General features: G+C 37.0%; 3 protein-coding genes and 1 non-coding gene across 4 annotated transcripts; 1 reads left to right on the top strand and 3 right to left on the bottom strand.

The window, feature by feature from the left end:
• Positions 1-549: 549 nt before the first annotated feature.
• On the top strand, positions 550-5,567 carry LOC145569982 (uncharacterized). Its single transcript, XM_081628957.1, has 10 exons — positions 550-924; positions 1,164-1,249; positions 1,413-1,479; positions 1,989-2,131; positions 4,120-4,168; positions 4,263-4,400; positions 4,487-4,567; positions 4,676-4,852; positions 4,987-5,073; positions 5,191-5,567. Exons 1-10 carry the CDS (start codon positions 679-681, stop codon positions 5,251-5,253), a joined length of 1,137 nt encoding a protein of 378 aa, XP_081485083.1. The 5' UTR covers positions 550-678; the 3' UTR covers positions 5,254-5,567.
• A 2,139-nt stretch (positions 5,568-7,706) lies between these two features.
• Positions 7,707-8,501, bottom strand: LOC145569983 (uncharacterized). The gene is made up of 2 exons (XM_081628958.1): positions 8,428-8,501; positions 7,707-8,350 (listed from the first exon to the last, which is right to left on the bottom strand). Exons 1-2 carry the CDS (start codon positions 8,465-8,467, stop codon positions 7,854-7,856), a joined length of 537 nt encoding a protein of 178 aa, XP_081485084.1. The 5' UTR covers positions 8,468-8,501; the 3' UTR covers positions 7,707-7,853.
• Positions 8,502-8,663: 162 nt separating this feature from the next.
• On the bottom strand, positions 8,664-8,734 carry TRNAG-GCC (transfer RNA glycine (anticodon GCC)). Its single transcript has one exon. It is a non-coding gene; the product is annotated as a tRNA-Gly (tRNA).
• Positions 8,735-11,741: 3,007 nt separating this feature from the next.
• On the bottom strand, positions 11,742-12,726 carry LOC145569981 (chlorophyll a-b binding protein, chloroplastic). Its single transcript, XM_081628956.1, has one exon. It carries the CDS (start codon positions 12,651-12,653, stop codon positions 11,850-11,852), a length of 804 nt encoding a protein of 267 aa, XP_081485082.1. The 5' UTR covers positions 12,654-12,726; the 3' UTR covers positions 11,742-11,849.
• Positions 12,727-14,288: the final 1,562 nt, after the last annotated feature.

Raw genomic sequence — 14,288 nt, 5'->3', positions numbered from 1 at the left:
CCAAACTTTTTTTGATCCAATATAATGTTGCTTGTATTGGATAAAAAAATCTCCAAACTTTTGGTGTAAGATGATACTTGTATGTTGCTTACTGTAAAAAATATATAGTTTGCTATGACTTGTTTAATTATTTGATTTATTATCTTATTAGGACTTCCCTCATTTGCACCATTAGTTTGCTATAACTCATTTTAATTAGTTGATTTTTTTTAAAAAAATTCTTATTAGGGTGTCCCTCATTTGCACCATTTGTTTGCTACAACTCTTTTTTTTTTTTTTTTTGGTTTTTTGTATTTTATTAGGGTTCCCCACATTTGCACCATTAATAAAATAAATAAATGCAAGTTATCACAAAATTTCATATGTAGTTGGTTATACCATGTGGCCGGAATTACATGGATAGGAGTTACTCGATTAGGGATTATCCGATCAGTGTTTTAATTTATGTCAACCGGCCATAGATATTTTTTTGAAAGGAAGACTTGTGGAGTTTGAGTTCAGTATTTCCGACCAAATTAACAACTATGAACTACAAGTCTATACTTATTAAGTGTTTAATCAATTGTTTAACCTTGTAAACTCCGCAATTCCCAAAGGTTGATTCCTAAACTGCCACCATTTTTTCTCTCCTCTGCTACTACTTACTATCTCTCTTCCACTTCTCACACTCTCTCAATCATGGCCTCTTCTCTAATTCTACCTTCAGTCTCGCTGAAGAAGACCCCATTAAACTACTCTCAATCCCTTAAAACCCAAAAGTTTTCAAGCTTCTTTGGGTTTAAAAATGGCGGCAATCTACGAATTAAGCCTCACGGAACTAGGGTTTTTATGAGCGTTTCTACTGGATCCCCTTCTCAAACTGCTGTTGATGACGCTTTATTCTCCGATTACAAGCCTTCTTGCGCTTTCCTCTTTCCTGGGCAGGTGATTGTTCTTTGCAATTTTTTTTTTTTTTTTTAATCTTTGATTTCGCTTAATTCATTTAAAATTTGATGTTTTCTTGTGAGAATTCAGAGAATTGATGTATTAGTAGGTTAAATTGGTATATAAACTTGAGATTATTGATCCGCATTGTAGAATTATAATTGATTAATTGCATCTTCAAGTGTGGAAATAATCAAATAACGGGTTTGTGTTAATTTGGGGGATGGCATTGTTTTCAGGGAGCTCAAGCCTTAGGAATGGGTGCAGAGGCTCAGAATGTGCCTGCAGCTGCTGCCTTGTTTAAGAAAGCTAATGACATTATGGGGTATGCTTAATTGTGATGCTTTTTTCTGCATTAATTTTTTTTCCGGGGCGGAGGCCGAGGTCGAGGCCGGGCTTTGGTTTGCAGTGTTTATCTTTGTTGGTTGAGTTGAGAGTTGTTGTGTGTATGCTTTAATTGAATTATTTCTGGTCCTTATCATTTGTAGCTTTGATCTTTTGGAGATATGCATCAATGGACCAAAGGAAAAGCTCAATACAACTGTCTTAAGTCAGGTATATTCAGAAAAATGAAGTGTATTTTCTGCAACTTTATGAATATATGGCTTAAAATTACTATTTTTTTTTTTTTTTTGTTTTTTTGATGCAGTATATTGTTATATGATAATCTTTGCCTTTATATGTAGAATTGAGCTAAAGCTAACAAGCTTATCTTAGTGGTATATAGTTCTTCCATGGATCTTATTGTAAATACTGCCAAGTATTCTGTATCCGTAATATATACATCCTATGAAAAAACATCTGCTTTATAACTTCCATCACCCTCAAGAAAATGCTAAATGTTCCATGGCAAATTGTATTAGATCTTTGTTTATTGTTAACTACGAAGTACTAACAGCTATTATTTTCTCCTCTTGATCATGAAAACCGAATTTATGTATCTGATTTCAGTTTAAGTTTCTGACCAACTAGAGGTGTTATTTATATATTTTATATATGAATTATACTACGACTGCCCACTCCAAAAAGGGGACATTATTCAATCCTATGTTTTACATGTACAGCCAGCTCTTTATGTTACAAGTTTAGCTGCTGTTGAGATATTGCGTGCTCGTGAGGGAGGCCAACAAATAATTGATTCTGTGGATGTGACATGTGGTTTAAGTTTGGGAGAATACACAGCTCTCGCATTTGCAGGAGCTTTCAGGTGTGTCAAGTTACACTATGTATTTCTCTTCCTATTGTCTGTTGCTTGATACTTATTAGCAATTGATCTTCTAATAATCCTTATAAAGCTTGCCCCTTAATCTAGAGATAAAGCCACGGAATATCCATGTTATTTGATGGAAAATGTTGGTCATAGTTACGTGTTTTTGGATCTTGTTACATCAACTTTATTCTCCCTATGTGTTCCTGCAAGGCCATTGGCTTTTGGTGTTTTGATAACTTAAACATTGCTTTTGCCCCTTTCAAGAGATAGAGAATTGCAAGAATGAAATTAATTACGAGTCTTATCTTCCAAATGTTACGCCCTACATCAGTTGAAATTAGCTCCATGGGAAAAGAAAGGGGGGGGGGGGCTGCTTTGAATCAATAATTATATACTAAAAGACACACCAGTAATGACACATGTCAGCTTCTTGTTTTTCCTTAGTATTTTTTCAAAAAAAATAATTTAATGGAAAATTTATTTAAAGAAATTATTTGTCAAATTTAATTATTATACAAATAGCAATGATATTTACCTTTTTTAATATATTGACATTCAATTACTATGGAAAATATAATATTTGTATAATATTATTAAAAAATACAATCTTCTACTATAAGTTTCTGTGTGGCAAACATAATATTTGTTTCAAGGATACAATTGAGACAGACAAAAATTAATGACTAAAAACAAGATATTACAATATATGATCACATCCTCTCCCTTTTTTTATTCTTCTTTCGATGGTTTTTTAGGAATTTATTTTGTTTTTTTTTTATTCATATAATAAATTTTAATCTATATATATTTAGCTAATATAGATTTTCTTATATGGTTGAAACATTATAATGTCAATTAAGCATGATATTCCATGTTTCATTATGTCAAATACTTTGTTTTTGTCAATGATAATTTAGACAATTTATGTAGTATATTCTTTCAATTAAATATAACATTAATCGATAACAAATAATAATAACAATAATAACCGTGCATGGCACGGGAACTAATCTAGTATTCTTAATTTCCTAGTTACTCTGCACTTTAGGAGTTTAGGACATGGAACTATAGTTCTTCTCTTAAACTTCCAAAACCCTTAATACTTTTTTTACTTGCATCACCCTGCCAATATTCCTGGACTTTTAAAATAATTTTAAGTTACTGAATGAGATTAGATCAAATCCAATGTATTGAGGTTCTGCTAACTATTATATAACTGTGTTTCATTTGGTTTGTTAATCTTCTAGTCATTTCGGCCTTTTTTTTAAGACAATTATAACTTGCTTTCTCTCCTTAGCTATTATCCCTAGCTAGTATTCTGGTCTGGCTCCCACCTAAAAATAATCGACAACATTTATGTATTAGTTAATCTCTGTGCACAATTCTTGAATAATGTGAACTTTGTAAATAGATGATGATGTCATTCTCAAACAGTTGTTAATGCAAATCACGTATCCTTGTGGATCCGTCCTTTTAGCAGCCACAAAATGCTTATAGTTGAGGTTGAAGTTGCTAGCCTTTGGGATGTTGTTTAGAGATAGCAGTTTTGCAGTTCTAATGAATAGCATGCAAGAGCAGATAGTTGAGTTGCAAGGACTCTGGTCTTAAGTGTGACAATAAATGTCTTTAAGGGAGTAGTGATGTACAAAAAGTAGTACAATGGTTAAAAATATTATTGGAAAGCCCAAAATTTGGTACCTGATTTCAGGTAAAATTTCAAGAAGGACAAGACTTTAAGGTGAAGTGTTATCAGGAGTGGTTGTCTTAGAGGTCTTATTAAGATGGTCCATTCTTCAAAGTTTATGAATTTAACGATTACATTAAACTGCATATCTTCTGTAGCATAACTCTTTAGCAATAAAAATTGTACCTAAAACAGTTTTTTGAGCACTAAGTTGGTTTTGTAGAGTGAGTACTAAATATTTCTATGCTTGCTCCATAAGAATTCTGTACTCACTTGTGTTTGCCTTCATTAATTACTGAAGCTTCGAGGATGGCCTGAAGCTAGTTAAGCTAAGGGGTGAAGCTATGCAGGTAAATGATACAAAATTAGCTTAATATACATGCTTTGTATGTTTGAAGATGAAATCATCACTGATGTATGGTTCTACCATATTTCTATTTACAGGCAGCCTCTGATGCTGCACAAGGTGCAATGGTCAGTGTCATTGGCCTGGATGCTGAGAAGGTTCAAACTTTGTGTGATGCTGCAAATGAAGAAGTTTCAGAAGACGAAAGAGTTGAAATTGCGAATTTTCTTTGCCCTGTAAACATCTTTCAGACCCATGTTTTATGCAAAGTCAATTGATCTCCCTAAATGTAAAAAGTTATTAAATGAATCTACTTGGGCAGGGAAACTATGCAGTGTCTGGAGGTGTAAAAGGAATTGAGGCAGTAGAAGCCAAGGCAAAATCCTTCAAAGCTCGGATGACGGTATTATTTTGTGACTCATAATGTGCAGTTGTGGCAAAACTAGCAAAATCCTGTATGAACAATTTTTTTTTTTAAAAAAAAAAATATTCATCTACAACCTTCATTCAGGTACGATTGGCAGTGGGTGGTGCTTTCCACACCAGATTCATGGAACCAGCAGTTTCTAGATTAGAAGCTGCATTGGCCACAACACAGATCAGGACACCACGGATTCCTGTCATATCAAATGTCGACGTTAAGCCCCATGCGGACCCGGATACAATCAAGAAGATATTGGCACGACAGGTAAACTTATCGAAACCATTTTAAAAATTTATTCTCGATTAACTTCTTTTATATTGCAGCAGTGCAGTACTTTGTCTAGAAATTGTTGCCAAAAAAATTCTTATCCAGAGACTGACAACACCTGCGTGTGATAGGCTACATCTCCTGTTCAATGGGAATCAACATTGAAAACTCTCCTGGACAAAGGCTTGAACAAGAGCTACGAATTAGGACCCGGAAAGGTACGCATTTGGTTATGCTGGTAATGCCATATAAATGAAGCCTTGCTTACCTATCCAATATGTTAACTAACATACATTTTATCTTCATTTGTTGTTTCACTTCTGTACGTAAATCAGGTTATTGCCGGCATTATGAAGAGAATCAGCAAAACAGCTGAGATTGAGAACATCAGTGCATGAAAGAACTGAAGTATCGCACAAATTACTTTGTAGCTTATACGTATTCTTAGACATAGATTCATTTGTTTTTTTTTTGATGCAAAGGTGGGAAAACCCGAAACAAGAAACAAAAATTAAACAACTAACCGGGGCGAGGTAACCCCAACTAAGTCCTCCCAAAGAAGGTTTCTTATCTCGATAGGAGGAATATCGAAATAAGTCACCCTTTCCTCGAGGACTACTCCTAAATTAGCCAAGCGATCGGCTACTTTATTACCCTCTCTATAGCAATGATTAACTACAACATTACAAAAATATTTAAAAAGATTTCGACAGTTGTTCAAGATGTGATAACACTCGCTTCCTTGATGTTGTGCTTCCTTGAGCGCTTCAATGCATGCTTGGTTGTCCATTTGAATAACTAGCTTCTCGATGCCTTGATCCACAGCCATTTGTAAGCCAATCTCCACAGCCAAGAGTTCAGCCCTGTAAGAGTTGCAAACACCGCCCTAGCTGCAAACCCCTGCATAAACTGCCCAGCAGCATCTCTGATGAGGCCCCCCCCCCACCAGCTTGGCCTGGTGTTCCCTTTGCTGCACCGTCTGTGTTAAGGGAAAACCAGGTGGCTGGTGGTGCAATCCACCGCACCAAAATTTCATGTTTAGTGCGTTTGCCTCGAGTATCTCCAAGAACAGGGTCAGCACATATAGCATTCCAAGTTTCTTCAACTCTAGCCTTGATGAAGGTGTCTGTATCAATAGGGATGTCATCTCCCCTTCCAAAAACCAAGTTTCTTCCGTACTTGTTTGTGCTTTGCATGGAAAGGCTAAACCAAGTGATCGAAGAAGCAGTGCTACTTCATAGATGGAAACCGATATATGCAAGTCAAGGTGGGCCGGCCTTATCGAACCTATTTTTCGCAGACGATTTAATCCTTTTTACTGAAGCGTCTCCGGAGCAAGCCACTGTTGTCAAGGACTGCTTAGAAAGATTTTGCCGAGCATCTGGACAAAGAGTAAGCCTGCCAAAATCGAGAGTATACTATTCTCGAAATGTCTCTGCCTCTACACAGAGTGATATAAATGCAATACTTGGGATGGATAGTACTGAAGACTTAGGGTTCTACTTAGGTATGCCAACAATTTCAAGTCGGGTGACGAGGGAAACTTTTTCCCATTTATGTGAGAAGGTTGACCGTAGACTTTCAGGGTGGAAAACCAAATACCTCTCTTTAGCGGGAAGGATAACTTTGGCCAAATCCACGCTATCTACTTTGGCTAATTATTCAATGCAAACCGCGAAGATCCCTCGATCCGTTTGTGATGACATTGATAAGAAAACGCGAAGATTCATTTGGGGTGGAACCGAGGAAAAAAGAAGTGTGCATTTGCTGTCATGGGATACTCTACAGCTCCCTAGAGACCAAGGTGGCTTAGGTATAAGGTCGGCAAGACAATCCAACTCGGCTTTCTTAACCAAGCTCGGTTGGAGAGTCCTCACTGAACCGAATTCTTTATGGGCCCGAGTGCTGCGATTTAAGTATTGTCATGGGCGTTGTGACATTGATATGTTCACTCCAAATTTGAATATGTCAAATGTTTGGAGGGGGATAACTGAAAATGCCGAGTGGTTAAAGGAGGGCTCTAAAGTTGCTGTTGGTAATGGTCAAACAACCCTCTTTTGGGATCATTGTTGGGCATCAGATGAACCTTTGAGAGATGTAGCCAATGCTCCCATACCCTCTGAGTTAGATGGTGCTATTGTTCAAGAAATGTGGGATCCTGCCTTAGGATGGAAGTGGGATACCTTTGCCCACCTGCTACCCAATTCTTCCCTGCAATTAATCGCTGCTCACAATTTAATTGAAGATCCAGAGGCAGGGGATCTGAGATTCTGGAAGGGATCGAACAAAGGCAAATTCTCAGTCAAGTATGCTCTCCGAATCATGAAAGCTCAAGATCACATAGGAAAACATCCAAAATGGGATCTGGCTTGGAAAGCGCCTGTACAACAAAGGGTAAGAAGTTTCCTCTGGCTTTGCTTGCATAATCGTGTTCTATGTAATGCAAATAGATTCAAGAGGCAATTAACTGATGACCCTCGCTGCAAGATATGCTCTGATAATTTAGATGAAACAGTAGAACATATGCTCAGGGATTGTTCTAAGGCTCGTAGCATCTGGTTGAGTATAGGTAGCTCTGCACTCTCTCCTACATTCTTTTCTGGAAGTTTTGAAGAGTGGTTCATTCATAATATGGATAGCTTGGATGAAAATCAATCGGATAAGTGGCAGACCTGCTTTGCAACTACCCTTTGGTGGATTTGGCGATGGCGAAATAGCACGGTTTTTGGAAGACATAGATTCATTTGTAAGAGTAGATTGCAAATTTTTTTTAGCAATAGTCATTATCATGATTTCGTGTTCAGATTTAATTTAAAGCTGCTATGAACTTGTAATAAGCGATTATTTTTAGTGCATCAAAAACTCAGTACTCATAATATATTGTCGAGTTAAGCCTATAATTATCAGAAACATAAAATGTACTCCAATTCAGACGATCAATTTACAAAACCAAATCAAACAGAAAACTCCAAAGATCATAGCACAATGCACACACAGATCAAGCAGTAGAATGGGGCGGCTGGCGGAGGCGTTGGAGTTGATGAACCCATCGGTCCTCCGGCAATTCACTAACCCAATCAGGAGGCATTCCAGGGAAGGAAATACCACGCATAGCTTCCATCACTCTCACTGCATTCTCCGATGACAACGGGGCATTTCTCCGGCTCTCATCTTCCTCAATTGCTCTCCTCATCGCACTATCTAAGTCCACTCCCATTCTCTGCTCATCCTCTTCTTCAACTTCAGCTTCACTTTCTCTCTCCTCCTCATCTTCGCTCAGATTCAGCGTTCTCACCCCATTCTCAGCGGCAGCAGAGTAATCATGGCCGTTGCTTAAGCTGCTGTGTTGATTAACTGCGTCATTCGGATCATGATATCCGTTGATATTCAGATTATTCAAATCGCCATCTTCGTTGCCGTCAATTGAAGAGATTGGTTGGTAGTAATCGGCGATTTCGTCGGAGTTTGTGTCGGAATCGCTGTCTCCGGCGTTGTCTGCAAACGACGTCGTTAGGTCAACGGAAAATAAATAAATACTATTTATAATCGAGAAAATTGAAATGTGAAATCACCTGCAATGAAATCGGTTCTGGAATTGGATGCAGCATTCATCGTTGTGTTGTATTTTTTCCAGATGAAATTGGAAATGGTACGATCGTACAAAGATAAAAGCCTGGAAATAATGTTACGACGTCGTTTTTCAATTCTGAAACTTATTTTGTGAGATATAAAATATTCCAAAGTTGCAAGTAATATGAAACTGGTAAATTAAACCCAAATTGAAATTAACAAAAAAAATTACAAAATTTGCACCAGCCGGGAATCGAACCCGGGTCTGTACCGTGGCAGGGTACTATTCTACCACTAGACCACTGGTGCTTGTTAATGATTGTTGACGTTAAATTTTTAAAAACTTTAAGAAAATTGACACAAAACACCCTTACCTTATCTTAGTTTAATAATGTCATTTATGCCGATCTTTCCTAAGCAATTAGAGTTATTAGACTATTAGCTTAGTCACCCTACTCAACTACCAACCGAAAAGATCTTAATCTAGTGGTTAAGGTTAAAAGTCTGTGTACGATGTTACATGTTCAAATTCCTGCACCACCATTTGTTATATGTACAACAGCCTTTGTGGTTTTATCGCACTTAAAGAATCTTATTCACCTTTTAAGAGTATTATCGTACATCCATTGTAAATTTACTTTAACAATATGACAAAAAATGTCAAGGGAGTAGTATTTTCAATTAGATAAATGGAATTCTACCTTAGAACTAAAAAATTAAATTAAATTCAACTTACAATAAATTAAATTTGTCCATCTTTAATCTTTATCAAAATTTATTGGTAGATAATTGTTCTTTTTTTTTTTTTTTTTTTTTTTTTTTTTTTTTGAATAGTAGATAATTGGGCTTTGTATGAATCTAATATATATATATATAAAGGGGAGTTTTTTCCCGAGTTTTTAGAGAGCCACGTAGGATCTAATTTTCTCAACGCGCCATGTAGGATTATAAATCTGAGTAGTAGCCAATTAAATAAGAGATTATTAATTTCTTTTAGAATTAAATAATTCAAATGCCAAATAAGCAAAATTGGCGAATGAGATTTTTAAGTTTAAATTAATTAAATATTATCTTTTAATATTAGGGCTTTTATCTAAATATATAACAAATTTTATCTCATAAATACAAAAAAAAAAAAAAAATCAAAAAACCGTGCATCGCACCGTAGAGCTGTCAATTCGGGTAAATGGGTCGGGTTTGAGTCGGGTTTGTGTGGGTCAGGTCAATACGGGTTAATGTCAGGACCTATGTGGGTCGGGTTCGGGTTGGGTCATGCTTGAGTCGGATCACGTCGGGTCATACATCTTTTCGGGTCGGGTTTAGGTCGGGTCAATAAAAGGTCGGGTTACATTCGGGTCGGGTGAAAAACAAGTCGGGTTAAATTCGGGTTTTTACGGGTTTAAAAGAGTTAGGGTCGTGTTCGAGTCGGGTTCGGTTCAAGTCAATTATTTTCGGGTTATAATCAAGTCGGGTCATTATCGGGTTTGAGTCGGGTTCGGTTCAAGTCAATAATTTGCGGGGTCATAATAAAGTCGGGTCATTTCCAAGTCGGGTCATTATCGGGTTCTATTCAAGTCAATAATTTGCGGGTTATAATTAAGTCGGGTCATTCTCGGGTTCGGGTCGGGTTCGGTTCAAGTCAAAAACTTGCGGGTTATAATCGGGTCGTTTCCAAGTCGGGTCATTCTTGGGTTCAAGTCGGGTTTAGTTAATAATTTGCGGGTTACAATCAAGTTGGGTCATTTAAACTTGTCTGGTCATTCTCGAGTTGAAATTGGCAAGTTAATAATTTGCGGGTTATAATCATGTCGGGTCATTTCCAAGTCGGTCTCGGGTGTGGTTCAAGTCAAAAATTTTCGAGTTATAATTAGATCGATCCTTTTCAAGTCTTTTTATTCTCGGGTTTTAATAATCAAGTCGGGTCATGTTCGAATTCGGGTATCAAATATTGGATTAATATGGGTTTAAGTTTGATATCAGGTCGGGTCATATTGGGTCCAGTTACATTTTTTTTATTTTTTTTAATTTATTTAAAACTCCAAATTAAATTACGTAATTTAAAATATTTTCTAAAAAAAAAATATTAAATAGACAAGTGAATAATAAAATTTGAATTCCCTTAAAAAGATAATAATAATAAAAAAAAGATAAGTCAAGTAAGATGAGAAAGACCTGTTATTGTCTGGGTCTCGTGTATTTTTTATTTTTTTGTTTAAATTTTTTTTTTTGGCTGCTGTCCTGTTCAGTTTTTCTTTGACGAGGATTATGTAAGAGATAAGTCAAGTAAGATGAGAAAGGCCACTTTTGTTTTATAATTGGAATCCATGTTAATAAATTGAAAAAAAAAGCCTAAAACTCAATAGCCAATACGGAGAACTCTTTTTATCCTAAAAATTCCTAAATCCTAAAATTCGGGTTAGTAATAGGTCGAGTTTAAATTCGGGTCGGGTCAATAACAAGTCGGGTAGAATTTGGGTCGGGTCAATAACAAGTCGGGTTGATTTCGGGTCGGGTTTGTAACAGGTCGGGTTTAAATTCGAGTCGGGTTAGGAACGGGTCGGGTTAGTAACAGGTCGGGTTGAATTCGGGTTTTGACGGGTTAAATCGGGTTTGGGTCATTCTCGGGTTCGAGTCGGGTTCGGTTCAGGTCAATAATTTACGGGTCACATTCGGGTCGGGTCCTCTCTAGGTCGGTTCATGGTCGGGTTCGGGTCTCAAATACTCGGGTCAACTCGGGTCTAGGGTTGGTTTCAGGTCGGGTTAGGTCGGTTTTGGGTCACCATTTTTTTCGGGTTCAGACGGGTTAGGGTTAGGGTCGGGTTAGGGTCCGTATTTCGAGTCGGGTCAACTTTTAACAGCTCTAATCGCACGAGTTTTTAGAGAGCCACGTACGATCTAATTTTCTTAGCGCGCCATATAGGATTATAAATCTTAGTAATAGCCAATTAAATAAGAGATTATTAATTTCTTTTAGAATAAAATAATTTAAATGCCACGTAAGCAAAATTGGCGAATGAGATTTTTTAAATTTAAATTAATTAAATATTAAATATTATCTTTTAATATTAGGAATTTTATCTAAATATATAACAAATTTTAACTCATAAATACAAAAAGAAAAAAAGTAACAAAATAATCAAACAAACCGTGCATCGCACGGGCTTCATCTAGTATATATATATAAATGGATAATAATATACGAAGTACATTTTCAAGCCTTTATCGGTTTGATTTAATTCAAATATCTTCAAATAGTAACTAATAATATAGAAATGAAATCATTCAATGGCACAAGTGCATAAAATATGTAACATGATTAGCACACAAAATTAAGGGTTATATTCATTCATCAAAGAGTTCAGATCAAACACAATTTACAATCATTTCTCCTCAAATTCCCACTAAAAAATCCTAAACAAACGCATCACTTTCCGGGAACAAAGTTGGTGGCGTAGGACCAAGCATTGTTGTTAACTGGGTCCGCAAGGTGGTCAGCAAGGTTCTCCAAAGGACCCTTTCCAGTAACAATAGCTTGAACAAAGAATCCGAACATAGAAAACATAGCCAACCTACCATTCTTAATCTCCTTAACCTTCAACTCGGCGAAAGCTTCCGGGTCATCAGCCAAGCCCAATGGGTCAAAGCTACCACCGGGGTAAAGTGGGTCAACAACCTCACCAAGAGGCCCACCAGCAACACGGTAACCCTCAACAGCACCCATCAAAATAACCTGGCAAGCCCAAATGGCTAGGATACTTTGAGCATGGATCAAACTTGGGTTACCCAAGTAATCAAGCCCACCTTCGCTAAAGATTTGTGAGCCAGCTTTGAACCAAACAGCCTCACCAAACTTAACACCATTACGGGCCAAAAGCTCGGGGAAAACACAGCCCAATGCGCCCAACATGGCCCACCTACAGTGGATCACTTCAAGCTCACGGTTCTTAGCAAAAGTCTCTGGGTCAGCTGAAAGCCCAGCAGTGTCCCAACCATAATCACCAGGGAATTCACCAGTGAGGTATGATGGGGCCTCACCGGAGAATGGGCCCAAGTACTTAACACGGTCTGGGCCGTACCATGGGCTGCCTGATGAAACAGTTTTGGGCTTTCCGGCAGTCTTCCTCATGGTGATCCTTCCCTCTCCGAGGATTTCGGAGGCGGTTGGGCCGAGCTTTACGGCCTTTCCGGCTAGGGAAGGGGAGGATAGAGCCATTGTGGAGGATGCCATTGTAAAAGGAGAAACACAGGAGAAAGTAGGAATTAGAAGTGATAATAATGGAGTGGGGTTTGATGGAGATTGTAGTGATGAAGTAAGGTTATATAGAAGAAATGAGGGTATCTACTTATCTAAGGGATATCTTTATCTGAATTCTTATTTGCTAGGGAAGATTTTGGTAGTGTATTACTTGGCAATGTTTGAGCCACCAAGTTGTAGATTTTTTTTAAGCCTTTGATAGATGAGTTTTGTAGGGTCATGGACATGTGGTTGATTTATGGTTTGCTTTATTCTTGTTTGGATATTATGATATCTGTTTTTGTTGTTCTTGTTGCACGATCATCGTTTGAAACTACCGGGCCGGGACCATGAGTTGGCAATGGGAGTGGTGGAATTAAAAAAAATAAGCAATCGAAAGAAATGTCTTGTTTGGTAATACGTAAGGGCCTGTTTTGATTTACTGAATTCAGCTAAACTGAACTTATTGGAGCTGACCTTAATATTTTATGAGAGAAGGAAATTAAGAAGTGAAATGAACTGAAGTGAAAATAAGCTAAAGAGAACAAACCCTTAAGTGGTTAATATTGCGGATTGTATTAAATGATACTTTAAGTAACTCTTTAGATTAACTATGTTCAAAAATTAAAATAGCTTATTACAAGAATTGCTCAAACAACTTTTACAAAAAGTTGAACTGAGCAGCTTTTTCAATCAGCTTAATAAACTCCAAATATATCTTAATACGGAGCATTGGCTAAAATCTCGTCATACATCACTTACCATTAGGGGTGTTCATAAATCGGTCCAGACCGAAAAAATGGACCGAACCACCCCGGACTGCCCCCGGACCGGACTGAATTCAGGTCTTAAAAATTACTTTTTCGGTCCGATTCGGTCCAAAACCCTATTAAAATCGGTCTTGGACCGAACCGATATTTTTATTAAAAACATGCGTGAAACCTTAAATAATGGTTAAGATTATCCTTAATAAACTTAGAAAACTTTAAATTTATAAGTTTTTTTGTACTAAATATACAAAAAAAAGACGTTAATATGTAGATTTTCCTTTACTTTTTTCGAGTTTTCCATAAAATTATTAAAAAAATTCTTAAATCGGTCCAAACCAGTTCGGTCCGAGTTTTGGACCAATTCTTTCGATCCGGTCCGGATTTTGTCTTAACTTAATCGGTCCGGTCTTCAGTTCTTAAAATTCTAATTTTCGGTGTTCGGTCCGGTCCGATCATGGACCGATAAACAGCCCTATTTACCATACAAGAACTGAATGTCTATTGACACTGTTCTAAACATGTTAGAGACTTGGCACGAAAACACAAAATTAGTTCTTAAAATTTAAATCAATTTGCCTAACCTCAACACATGTATCAATATTACATGCCCTAATCCACGACCCGCATTTCTAAAAAGATCATGTTCTCTTCATGATCTCAAAAGTTAATTTTGCTTTTAATACTTACTTTATTTCACGTTAGTGGTATATCACTAATTCACTAGCCTTGTAAAGCTGTATTGTAGATTAATTGGATTGTACGGATAATGGAATGGGAAAAAAAATATCAAAAAATGTTGGGGGCAAAACAGAAAAAAAATAATCAAAGTTGCACCAGCCGGGAATCGAACCCGGGTCTG

The sequence above is a fragment of the Chenopodium album genome, chromosome 12 (genome assembly GCF_948465745.1).
Source record: "Chenopodium album chromosome 12, dcCheAlbu1.1, whole genome shotgun sequence".
Lineage (NCBI taxonomy): Eukaryota > Viridiplantae > Streptophyta > Magnoliopsida > Caryophyllales > Amaranthaceae > Chenopodium > Chenopodium album.
This window is presented reverse-complemented; position numbering and strand designations above follow the sequence as displayed.

What these genes read in the sequence shown, in the direction of transcription:
- LOC145569983 (XM_081628958.1), bottom strand. Translation starts at nt 8,467, where the DNA reads ATGAATGCTGCATCCAATTCCAGAACCGATTTCATTGCAG. An exon ending in CAGAACCGATTTCATTGCAG is followed by an intron (nt 8,351 to 8,427) that starts GTGATTTCACAT and finishes CGTCGTTTGCAG; the next exon opens with ACAACGCCGGAGACAGCGAT.
- LOC145569981 (XM_081628956.1), bottom strand. Translation starts at nt 12,653, where the DNA reads ATGGCATCCTCCACAATGGCTCTATCCTCCCCTTCCCTAGCCGGAAAG.
- LOC145569982 (XM_081628957.1), top strand. Translation starts at nt 679, where the DNA reads ATGGCCTCTTCTCTAATTCTACCTTCAGTCTCGCTGAAGAAGACCCCA. An exon ending in TTGCGAATTTTCTTTGCCCT is followed by an intron (nt 4,401 to 4,486) that starts GTAAACATCTTT and finishes CTACTTGGGCAG; the next exon opens with GGAAACTATGCAGTGTCTGG. An exon ending in ACGAATTAGGACCCGGAAAG is followed by an intron (nt 5,074 to 5,190) that starts GTACGCATTTGG and finishes TACGTAAATCAG; the next exon opens with GTTATTGCCGGCATTATGAA.